General features: G+C 46.9%; 1 protein-coding gene across 2 annotated transcripts in view; it reads left to right on the top strand.

Annotated features, from left to right (window-relative positions):
• Positions 1-12,423, top strand: part of LOC146366368 (solute carrier family 53 member 1) — a 47,485-nt gene extending 35,062 nt beyond the window's left edge. Inside the window, exons 7-16 of one of the 2 annotated variants that reach the window (XM_084913625.1) lie at positions 1,444-1,525; positions 2,829-2,915; positions 3,031-3,128; positions 3,247-3,426; positions 3,522-3,684; positions 3,759-3,953; positions 4,088-4,251; positions 4,459-4,598; positions 4,771-4,992; positions 6,436-12,423. In XM_084913625.1, the coding sequence (XP_084769751.1) occupies positions 1,444-1,525; positions 2,829-2,915; positions 3,031-3,128; positions 3,247-3,426; positions 3,522-3,684; positions 3,759-3,953; positions 4,088-4,251; positions 4,459-4,598; positions 4,771-4,992; positions 6,436-6,490 (1,386 nt within the window). In that variant the 3' untranslated portion in view covers positions 6,491-12,423. Of the gene's footprint in view, positions 1-1,443; positions 1,526-2,825; positions 2,916-3,030; positions 3,129-3,246; positions 3,427-3,521; positions 3,685-3,758; positions 3,954-4,087; positions 4,252-4,458; positions 4,599-4,770; positions 4,993-6,435 lie in introns of both variants that reach the window. The other variant, XM_084913624.1, reaches the window with a different exon arrangement.
• Positions 12,424-12,534: the final 111 nt, after the last annotated feature.

Below are 12,534 nucleotides of genomic sequence, written 5' to 3'. Positions count from 1 at the left end.
TTTTCAGTGTGTCCCATGCTACTTACCCAATAAGTATTTTGTAACACTGACTAAGCATATCTCTGCATTTATTTGGACTGGCAAAAGTCCACGAAAGATTTCATGCAGAGAACTAGGCCAAACTTTCAGTGTTATTATTGGGCAGCAGATATTTGAAATATGCTGTACTGGATGAGTAGTTTCACTGCAGAGACTCCAGCTTGGCTCCAAAGTGAGTCTGAGCTTTGTTGAGTCCTCTCCCATTACATCTGTGCACCTATCAACGTAACCCTGTATGACGCTCAGAATGTGGCTGCAATAGGAAAAGGTTGGGGTTACACTTAATGCCAATTAAAGCACCTATCAGCTCAAATCATATGCTCCCACCCTCCATGATGGACTCTGCCTTTAAAATATGGGAAAGTAAAGGCCTTAGAAATGTCAAAGACCTTTCTGTAGCTGGGATTGTTGCCTCGTTCACGCAGCTCCTGAAGCTGTTTAATGATCCTCAGCAACATTTTTCCACTATTTACAAATTCTCCACTTTGTAAAGAGCCGATTTCCTTCATTTCAGGAACTACCTGAGGAAACGTCTTTGGATAAAATGATTAATATAAACATTCATAAGAGATTAAAGAAGTCTGCGCTGTATTATTAGATCTCCTCTCTCCATCCTTAAAGCACAGGGAGCGACCCTGGGACGACTATAACAGATGAACTCTTTTCTCCAGAGGGTTCACTCTTCTTCTATGTGTGCCAGGCATGAGCTGCAATTCAAGGTCCTACACCGATTACATATCTCCAAGGAAAAGTTAGCCGAGTTGTCTGCAGGAGCCGAGCCCCTGTGTGGCAGACGTAAAGCAGCGCCAGGTTCACGCCTTCATACTTCGTGGACGTGCCCCAATCTTCATGACTATTGGCTGTCTGTATTTAACACCCTTTCAGAGATATAAACGTTAAGTATGATCCTCGTGCTCTAACGGCTGTCGCTGGGATGATGCCTGAAAACATCACTCTGCCAAAATACTCTTCAGTTGTGTTGCCTTTGCTTCACTCATTGCAAGGCGCCTTATACTTTGAAGATGAAGCAGGAAGCTCCTCCCACACGTGAACAGTGGCTTGCAGAGCTCGTCAGGTTTTTGCATTTGGGAAAGATGAGATGTACACTGGCAGGTTCCTTCTCAGGACCGGACAATATCTCTATATCACTATCATAGTTAACTGTACACCGAATGTCCCTTATGCATTTCATTTTTATATTTGTGTTTGTTGTTGTTGTTTGTTTTCCTTCTTTCTTTCTGTTGTCTTTTGGGGGTATTGTGAACAGCAAAGTACTGCATGTTCAAAGTTTTGCTGTTAGCTGCTGTGACTGAAAATAAAATCATGAAGAAGAAAGAAGAAGCAGAGCAGCTGGTCGTGCTGCACAGCAGTGCAGGTGCTGTAACGCTGTCCGTGTGTCCACAGCCTGCTCCTGCCTGGACCACCTTCAGAGTCGGCCTTTACTGCGGAGTCTTCCTCGTCTTATTGGTCGTTGTGGTCATTACAGGTAAAAACACAGTGACCTTTGTAACACTGAAGTGTCTCGTTTATACTTCCTGGAATCTGACTGTGTTTGTGGACAGGCCAGAAATATGTAAGTGTTATTCTGGTCGTCATGGGACGCGTGTGTCACAGGTGGTGTTTTAACCCAGACACTGGGCAAGTTTCAGATGGCTTTAATGGTTTGGATCAGGGCTGTCACACACTGTGGGCCACAAACAGCCCACGGACCAGTGAAGCGCCCCCTACTGTCAGTGTGAAGACGTCACATATTGAACTGTTTTTCTACATGATAAAGAAAGAAACCTGTCAGCACGACTCTTTGGATTTAACTGACATAACCGTCCAGTTTTTGTCTCCTATAGTCGAAAGTCCAGAGTCCAGAAGACAAAAATGTTGTCAATAATAATAATACTTTATTACGCCACAGGAAAAAGGAGGCTTTCGTGAGAGAAGGGAGAAATAAATGATTATGGAATATCAGCATCCTGGTGGGAGGTGAGAAAGATGGAGCAAAGCGTGGCAGCACTGCAGTGGTCCGTAAAGCTACAGGTGTTACTACAGTAGTATTATTAAGGCATCAGGTGAGAATGAAGAGAGACTAAAGTATGCACCTCAGTAACTCACCAATAATACATTTCTGTAAATGTGAGGAACAGTAGTGTGTAAAGTTGTGGAGGGAACGACCAGTGTTATTGATGCAGCACCCTAACAGCCGCCTCAGGGGGCTTTACATTGTAAGGTAGACCCCACAATGATACATGCAGAGAAAACCCAACAATCATGTGACCCCACGAGTGACAGTGGAAGGAAACCTGCGGTAGGACCAGGCTCAGGTTTCTTCCTGCTGACATCAGAAACAAAGAGACAGATTTCATGATTTCCACAGGAACAGTGGAAAATGATGTAGGTCTTAATTATATGAATCCTTTTAATGAGTGAGGAGCACACTTCCACCTCTGATAATCATCTTAAATCTGCACAACAACGGGAGCAGAAGAAGGACAGCAGAGAGATGATTGGCCTTTCTTTGTATTCACTTGTGTTTTTGTGATTGTTTTGTTGTGTTTTGGGGTTTTTAGGTTGAATTGTAACAGTATCCACAGCAAAGAAATGACTGAGGTGCCGTCCCAGACATCCTCCAGTAGAACCATCATGAATGTTCGTTTCCATTTGTTGTGGTGCAGATAAACAAAAGTCTGTTTCCAGACACGCTGCAGACTCCTCACATCAGGCACTTTGTTTTTGCTCTGTGCAGTTTTGCTCGGTATTGATCGTGCTGTCTCCTGATTGGTCTTTGTCATTAGTAGCTGTGGGGACAGATCGTTCTGATGTTTGGCCTATGGTCCGAATCTACAGAGGAGGCTTCCTGTTAATAGAATTCCTCTTCCTGTTGGGTATGGACACACAGACACTCTCACACTGTAGCTTATGTGCCAAGTTTGGAGTCGAGTTAGTCGTGAACTCATTTCAGAGCCAGGAAGTTCAAAAAACAACTCTTTTGTCTTGTAGGCATCAACACTTACGGCTGGAGGCAAGCAGGCGTCAACCATGTGCTCATATTTGAACTGAACCCCAGAAACAACCTGTCCCATCAGCATCTGTTTGAGGTCAGAGGTCAGATTGAACCAAAGAAATAAGTCGTGTTCTTATAGAGATGATGTAACGACCTGTAGGCCTAGCCCCCTCCACGGGGAAAGGATGCTGACTGAGTCATTGTGTGTGCAGATTGCAGGTCTGCTGGGGGTGCTGTGGTGCGTAAGCCTGCTGTCCTGTCTCTTCAGCGACAAGATCCTGGTGCCGATGCAGGCCAACCCTCTGGCTCTCTATGGGCTCTTCTTCCTTTTCCTCATCAACCCCTTCAAGACCTGCTACTACAAGTCACGCTTCTGGCTGCTCAAACTTCTGGTAATGGCCCTGACCACAGCCTTTACATCATACTTTTTTGTGTGGTTAAGCTTTTATTCTGAAGAGGGCTCTTCCTGTGACGTCTTCCTCCACAGTTTCGAGTGGTGACGGCTCCGTTTCACCGTGTTGGCTTTGCAGACTTCTGGCTGGCTGACCAGCTCAACTCTCTGGTGGTGGTCCTGATGGACCTGGAGTACATGATCTGTTTCTACAGCTTTGAGCTGGACTGGACCAAACACAACGGGCTCATCAGCAGAGGTGAGGCTCTGAGATGTTCACTGTTCACGCGTACGTGTCAGAGCAAACCGGTGGCTAAATGTCGTCCTCTTCAGGTAACGATGTGTGCAACTCGTACTCGTATGGCGTTCGGGCGGTGATCAAGTGTCTTCCTGCGTGGTTCCGATTCGTCCAGTGTCTGCGCCGTTACCGTGACACCAAGCGGGCCTTCCCTCATCTGGTTAATGCTGGCAAATATTCCACCACCTTCTTTGCTGTTACCTTCTCCGCCCTCTACAGCACACACAAAGGTAGGCTAACAGATGCCGTGTTATAAGGCAATGCCATCCTGAGATCATTCTCTCCTCTGTGTTGTTATTATGGGATGGAGCTCTAATGGCAGGCTGTAACTGGAGAACACTCCTGTCTGATGTCCCGCCCACAGACGCAGGCTCTGAGGCCCAGATCTTCTTCTATCTGTATATTGGCTGTTTGGCGGTGAGCTCGTGCTACACTCTGGTCTGGGATCTGAAGATGGACTGGGGACTGTTTGACCGCAACGCAGGAGAGAACACCTTTCTGAGAGAGGAGATAGTCTATCCACACAAGGTATTACACCACACAAAGAAGCTGCAGCTCCTCCTGTGGCCACTTTACAAAAGTAAGTCGCTGTCCAAATGTCCAGCACTTCAGGTTGAACTAAGCAGGCTTGCTGCTGCTAACCCTCTCATCCACAAATCCAAACAGCAGCACGTTGTTATGTAGTCACACAGCATGAATGTAAAGCGCCGTGCTCTGTTGTGCGTCCTCCTGCAGGCCTATTACTACAGCGCCATAGTAGAGGACGTGCTGTTACGTTTCGGATGGATCTTAACGGTCACCGTCACCACACTCGTCACGTTTGACGGCATCTCTGACATCTTTGCTACAGTCCTGGCCCCGCTGGAGGTCTTTAGGTACACCAAGTCTTTTTATTTTCCCAACTTTGCCTCTTTATTCATCCCTTTGGTCTTTCTCATAGTTCATTCCTAACTTTGTGTCTTGTATCTGCAGCCACAGTTTGGGCCTAGATCAGGAAGTGATAAAGTAACAGAAACTCAGTAACGGGTTAATGTGTGGTCCTTGTAGGCGCTTTGTGTGGAACTTCTTCCGCTTGGAGAACGAACATCTGAACAACTGTGGTGAATTCAGAGCTGTCAGAGACATCAGCGTGGCTCCGCTCAACGCCGACGACCAGACCCTCCTGGAGCAGATGATGGACCAGGAGGATGGCGTGAGAAACCGACAGGGCAAGAAGAGCTGGAAGAGGAGCTACAGTATGAGTCTGCGCAGGCCACGTCTGGCCTCGCAGTAAGTCTTTTCCCCGTCTATCTGTCCTGCTGAGTGCAGACGTGGGCAGAGGAGACGCACGTTTCATCGGCGTGCACAGAAGGCCGTCGATCCCACGTAGAACAATGTAGCTTCATGCAAAACGGAGAAACTGGAACGTCATTTATTATAGATACAGTCAGCGCAGTGATATCTGGGGGGGTTAGCTCATGGTCCTGCAAAGGTTAGCTATCTCAGGTAGTTGTTTACTTGCATAGCAATCTGTTTCATGGTAAAACCACAGCCTAATAACCTGTAAAGACCTCTGGTTATTATGTTCACACGTAGTAAACCGCTGACTCAGAAAACAGATGATTGGATGTTTGAAGGTAAAATCTTGTGTTTGTCTCAGGTTTAAAGCATTCAGTCGTCCTGTGATTGCAGAGAAACATCACAGACACATGTGGCTGATTTGCCTCAGTGTGCAGAGGCAGGCTACAGCTGATGCCTGTGCCTTTAAGAAGGCAGTTAAAGTGAGAACTGAGTGATGCTGGTGGTCCACAGGCCTCCTGCAGCCTGATTGTATAGACAGTATGTTTGATGCCACCTGATTTACACAGTGTCACCATTTAACAGTGTAGATCCCAGTGCATACATGTCCAGTATAAACATATTGAACAAGGAAGAAAGCAGTGTTGAAGTCGTGTGTCGTGTTCACACACGACACACGACTGCGTGTCGGAGCCACGGCTCTTTGAACACGCGTGTCGGAGCCACGGCTCTTTGAACACGCGTGTCGGAGCCACGGCTGTGCGAACACGCGTGTCGGAGCCACGGCTGTGCGAACACGCATGTCGGAGCCACGGCTCTTTGAACACGCGTGTCGGAGCCACGGCTCTTTGAACACGCGTGTCGGAGCCACGGCTCTTTGAACACGCGTGTCGGAGCCACGGCTCTTTGAACACGCGTGTCGGAGCCACGGCTGTGCGAACACGCGTGTCGGAGCCACGGCTGTGCGAACACGCGTGTCGGAGCCACGGCTGTGCGAACACGCATGTCGGAGCCACGGCTCTTTGAACACGCGTGTCGGAGCCACGGCTCTTTGAACACGCGTGTCGGAGCCACGGCTCTTTGAACACGCGTGTCGGAGCCACGGCTCTTTGAACACGCGTGTCGGAGCCACGGCTCTTTGAACACGCGTGTCGGAGCCACGGCTGTGCGAACACGCGTGTCGGAGCCACGGCTGTGCGAACACGCATGTCGGAGCCACGGCTCTTTGAACACGCGTGTCGGAGCCACGGCTGTGCGAACACGCGTGTCGCAGCCACGGCTCTTTGAACACGCGTGTCGGAGCCACGGCTCTTTGAACACGCGTGTCGGAGCCACGGCTGTGCGAACACGCGTGAGACAGACGACATTAGCTCAGTGATCAGTCGTGGACTTGAGTTCCCACTTTAAGAGCTTCCTTCCTGTTTCTCCTTTTAGGTCCAAGACTCGTGACACCAAGGTTCTGATAGAGGACACGGATGATGACTCCTGACATCAGGCCACGCCCCTCGCCTGGGTCCAGAATTTATTCAAAGGAGGAAACTCCACCTCCTAACTGAGGATTTACCCAGAGAGTGGGCGTTGAGCTCCCAACCAGGAATGAGTTTGAAGCTCGTACCTACGTCATCTTGTTTTTCTCTGCTTGGGTTCAGGACTGCTCGGACGGATGAACTCTGACCTCTTAAACAAACAACCCAGCTACGTGTCCAACCTGCTGTCAACAATCCCCGATGGTGGGCTTATCACTTAAACTCTACTTTACCCAGGCAGCCTCCCAGAGGTGGATTCTTAAACTACACCCACTCCTCCACCGCTGCTCGGGCTCTTCTCAAAGCCTCAGCCTAGCATGAGTGAAACACCAGTGACATTTTCCATTTCCCAGTGCCGTCTCAGTGCCACACCACTCCCATACAGGGAGAGGCCAACAATTTAAGCCTGTTGCTGTCCTTTAGCCATCAGCATCCCCGCTTCCAGCATCCAGGAAACGACTGGGCAGAGGCCTGTAGTAAATTATGTAGTAGCTGAAGAAATTAGAAACCACCCTGTACTTTGCCCCTCGGAAGGAAAACAAAAACACAACAGGGGTTAAAACGAGTCCTCCTCAGCAGACGATGCCGATGGACATCTGGTAACTGCGGCTTCCCCGTGCTGTTCAGCTTGATCACTCAGTCATCACAGAGCTGCCTACCTGCACCTTACATGCTTTAGAAACATGCACTTTGTAGGAGCGTGAGATGGAAGCCCATCACGTCTCGACACACGGACGGTGATTTTAGTGTTTCATCGTTGTTGGACGTGCAACGCTCAGCCATTATTCACTATAAGGAGACAGAAACGTGGCTTTTTCTTTGTACCTGTTGTTGTAAATGTACCACGGACCAAAGTTCAGTGTGTGTGGAAATATTTAGCGAGTGCCACACAGAGAACACACTGTAGTGCTGCCGGCTGTTCGGCTGTGGAGCTGAGAAGGAGTTTTCCTTTTGCTTTTGAAGGATGATGAACGACCATCATCCTGTTGTAATTCCCACTCACCCGCCCCGGGAAATGGTTTGAATGTACATCACATTATTTGTATAGGTGTAGATCTGCCACCTCATCGGGTTTGAACAAACTTGTGTTGTGCCCTGAAATCGTGATTTGAAAACCTGAAGACTGAGTAGAAACAGTTGGTTTGTGCAACATGTCGTCTTTAGGCTGGTTCACTGAAATATGAGGGTGGAGACGAAGGCAGAGGTCACCTGTCTGTCATCGGTGTCTGTCTATCGGCAGGTGGTGTACTGAAACCTGATTGGCTACGTGTATGCTAACTTGGGTGTGACTGGGCTCTCTGAAACAAAGTCGGTGCGGCACAAAGCTGTGAGTCTTAAGAAGAAACAGTCTTAGTTGTTGCCTTTTTGACCTTCCTGCAGCAGGGGAGTGATTCCTGGTTTGTGCGCCACCATCAACAGGTCGCACACATCGGTCTGTTTTCACTGATCGTTTCTGCCTGATGTTGTTTCTTAGAGACGGGACAACACTGGAGGAAAGGCTTTCCTAAACGTTGCTCGACGGTTTCTCTTCACGTTCCAAAAGTCGTCAGCTCCCTTTTGCTTTGTGCTTGGATGAGCTCGCGTCTGACGACAGCTTCTACAAAGTGTTGGATTCTCATTGTTGCTGTCTGTGTTTCCATGAGGCGGCGGTTCGTTTCATGTACTTAGTTTTAATGTTGTGTGGATGCATTTGGAAGTCCTGGCGTGTGATGGCCTAAGACTTGTGTGCACTTTTTTACTTTTCTCTGTGGAGCCTCGTTGTGATATTTCTGTTCTGCTGTATTTGCCTCAGTACGGAGTTAGACTGAGGCTCTTTCAATCCTCACAATGCATCCAAATACATGTTTGCGTCTTAATGTTTTACATTTGGGAAGTTCTGATTTGGATTTTATTTCTCAGCTGAAATAAGAAGCACGTTAGCGTTAGGCTATCGTCGGATAACAACATTCCCATTTTTTCCTTATTATTGAGCTAAAATAAAGACACATAGAGTCCATAGTATATAAAAGTTTGTACGTCTGATGCTAATTATCATTTATGATCACGATCACACGCTGCCTGAGATTTGTCCACCACATTAAACATGATTCCACTTCCAGTCACCAGATTAAAAAACAGAGCGTGCTCCCTGATTGGTCGGTGAGTGCTTCCTGTTAGCTGTCATGTTGCTACGTGACTTCCCTGTGATTGCCAGGGTTGCTCGCAGTTTGCGTGGAATATGCTGACTTAGCAGTTTTCTAATTACCTCCGAGCTGAGGGAAGTGTGTCCCATCTGGAATTGGAGAAGTTTTTCCTTCAAAGTAAAAGCTGCGCCTCAACACATTTAAGGTGCAGCTATTACTCTGAAGGTGAACGTTGTGTTTCCAGTCGCACTTTTCACATTATCAGTTCTGCAGGGGGCGTGGTCAACAGGTGTGTGCAGACACGTCAGCATCTTCCAGCAAACTGCAGACTAACAAGCACTCACTACATACCTGTGACCAGTTTCACCAACCAGTCAGAATATACAGCTGCTGGTGACCTGATGTTCATCTGACCCGACCGTGCCATGAGGCTGACGGGCTGTCACCACACGGTCACTTTTTATGAAATGAAACAGTAAAAATGATCTGCAGAGACCATCGCTGTGTTAGCTGTTAGCTTGTGACAGGAGGTGTAATGGCTGCTTCAGCCCGACTGACGGATTTTACTGCATCACTTTTAAAATGCCTCCGTGTAGCTGACAGTCCAGGATTGGACCAGGATATGACGCTTCTGTTTCCCAGCTAAAACATGGAGCTCTGACAGGTTTGAGTAGTCGGATGTGTGTGTATGTAACAGTGTTCATACCGGCTCTATAAATGTGGAGTCAAAACGACCCGACGGTGCGTTTCCCTACATCCTGTGTCTCCTTTCAGTTTCAGCGAGCGCTCCGGGAGCTTGTCTGCTCATTCCTCACTCACACATTCATGCACTCTAACATTCCCACAGCGACCATTTGAAGACGTTTCCTGATACGTTTCCAAGCATTTGCCGACTGTAGCTCGAGCTCAGGGTTCATGTCCGTCACAGACACACTGAGCGTGACAGGGTCGTCCTCGGGTAACCATCAAAGAGCAGCACGTGTTCGTCCGACACAGTCGCTCCACCCAAGGACGGGTCAGTCCTGTGTTCGTACTGTTACTTTGTAGCTCCTCAGGTTTCACATTGACACACAAATTAAAATACAGTAAAGCCATCGATGCATTGTGAACAGTGTGCTTCACATTGGCAGGAGAGTGGGAGACGCAATGTGATGAAGATTTTGTACTCAGGATATTGTGAGCACACTTGCACCTTAACATGCTAACTCACGAGCAGCTGCGAAGCCCCCGACTGCAGCCCCCCATCACCCCGTGTGCCCTTTCCGTCTGTTTGTCTCCTGTTGTGCATCCAAGTCCAGGACCAGATAACATGGTGTGCTGCAGAAAGTCTATGTTGGGCTTCTTTTCATGTATTTACATTGAATGCATCAGTTGCTTCATGATTTCAGCTGCAGGCTGACTTGGCTGTAGCTTTATTTTACACTCCGTTTTTATAAGCCTGTGAGACTTTAAGTAGAAAATGTTTGATGTTATGACAGACAGGTGACGCCCTCCACCCTGATGAAGCTGCCCGGCAGTAGAGTGTAGGCCTGGGTCACACTTCACTATGATGTTGGGATTGTCAGAAACGTGCCACCAAAAGCCAAATCGAATGTTTGATCTAGTTTGTGATTTTTCCCTTTTTTTGTTCACATATTTTAATCCATGTTGAAATTTAAATGTTAATTTTGGTCAAAATGTTTTGGATGACATTATACATTTGATATGTTTCACGGTTCAAATAAAACGTTGTATAGAGACGTGTGTTAATATTTCAATACCTCACCAAGTGGGAGATTGAGTCGATAGCCTAGAACGGTGGAACCTGCTGTTTTTGAGAATGTCTGAACCCTCGGTGATTTCCCAACATTTCACACTGGACAGCTGACTCTGAACAACATGTCAGTAAAAGGAGATCAAAGGTCAAAGACTTGAGATTCTGTTGGTTTTCTCCTGGGGAGGAAAATGAGGTTGTGTCTACACAATATTAGCTGGTCACTCTGTCAGGTATTTTCCATCATCTTGGCCAAGAGCTATGTTGTGTTAGGTGTGTTCTTTGACCATATACTGTACATAACAGAAGCATGTAACCTCTACAGTTAGTGAAGCATCACTTCCCCATTCACCCATTTCCTTATCCTCTTGTTCCACCTGGGGGAGGTCCATAACTGGGCTAAAGGTCATTAGCTTAGCATAGCAGCCAGATGTCACATGGACCGAGGGGTGATGCACACTCAGACAGTAGTGACTTATAAGTCACACAGTAAGACACGCCTGGATTTATCTTCCTCCCGGATTCTAATGGAGACCGTGATGAAAAAATGAATCTCGTTTTGTATTCGTCAGTGTGTGAAACTAGTCACTGGGACCATGAACTCATCAGGAAAATGTTTACTGTGGTCTCAGATCGAGCCAACTGGGAGCCCTTTAAAGATGGATGTAGCTACAGTGATGTCAGGCTTTGCAGCCAGGAGTTTTTCACTTTTCCTGGGCCATTGGTTTGCAAAAAACCTGAGGCGGGGGTGGGGGGTTCTGATTGTCATCAGCCCATGATAACACGCTTTGAAACGTAGTATGACCAAGATTTGCAAACTAAACTTTTTTTTTATTTTTTATTACATTTGACCCAAAAGCAGTGAATGAGATCATAAACTGGGTATGAAGGTGTGTGCAGAGGTGGAGACCGCCACTTCCCCAGCTCTGGGAGGCTTTTTGCAACCACAGCTATCGCCATCTGGTGGCCTAAAATAGAATGCAAGTTTTTAAGCACTTCTGCTTTAGCTTAATTTTTCTGACACAGATATCATGCCCAGGTTTTATCTGTCTAGAGTAATCCCCCTGTGCTGCCAGCGAAGGATCGAGGTTTGTGTGTTTCAGGTCACACTGTATGTCATCTGGACCCAGCATTAGACCAGCACAGAGGATTCTGTCAAGAGCAACACTTTCAACAGAATTGATTGTGATTGGATGCTAAGTTGTAATACTCCTTGAATCTAAAAGAAACGCATGAAGATTTCTGTAGAGGAAGCAGCACGGCTCGTCACTCCCAGGTGTCTTTTTAGCTGCAGTAACAGGTAAACAGGGTTTTTATGAATGAACTTTTGCAAACTCATTTTCCTGCAGCAACTCTGAGTTTTCTCTGAGGCATTTATTCTTCAAGCAGCGGGATCTTATTTTTCTCAAAACCTTTCAACAGTTTGGTAACACTCCTATGAGGACGATGTGTGTTCTCCAGTCTGCGTGGAACCCTTACTGGCCGGTTCTGTTAGATCCATTATCATCCTCCAAGAATCTCCACACCAATGGGTCCGCAGCATGGAACATTGCACAGGACAAAGATCGAGGGACATGATTTGTTTTACACATTTGAATGTATTTTTACACCAAAAATGTGCATTTTTTGGTGTGATTGGTTAAAATGTGGAGTGATCTGAGACACTAACCTTCTAAATGTGGCACATGAAGAAGGTTGGCTCGAACTATCTTGGAGACCATATGGATGAAATAAGATTTACACAGGAATAAAGCCCTAATCGGGCTCATCCCCAACTACCAAAACAAGTGTGGGTTTTTGTTTGTTTTTTTACAACTGTAAACACTTAATTTGCATTGTGACCCAGAACCATTTGGTTTTACATTATATATGGATGAACATACTCATTAGAAGCATTGTATAATCAAAGACTGATCTGTGAGTGTTGTCTTGTATGTACAGTAGTAGCGTAATGCTACAGGGGCACCTGGTTCACCAACTCCTGTTACACGTTTTTCAGTAAAATGAGCTAAAGCTGTAACTTGTTTCTGACTGCAGATCTTTTTCTTCCTCACATTTCAGTCTCCTTCATCCCTGAGGCTTCCTGGCTGAAACAGAACCACCACACAGCCACAGACCAAATCTAAGTTTA

Source organism: Perissodus microlepis, chromosome 18, assembly GCF_051167445.1.
Source record: "Perissodus microlepis isolate ML-2025 ecotype Zambia chromosome 18, ASM5116744v1, whole genome shotgun sequence".
Classification (NCBI taxonomy): Eukaryota; Metazoa; Chordata; class Actinopteri; order Cichliformes; family Cichlidae; genus Perissodus; species Perissodus microlepis.
Note: the sequence above shows the minus strand (reverse complement) of the source record. Positions and strands in the feature narration are given on the sequence as shown.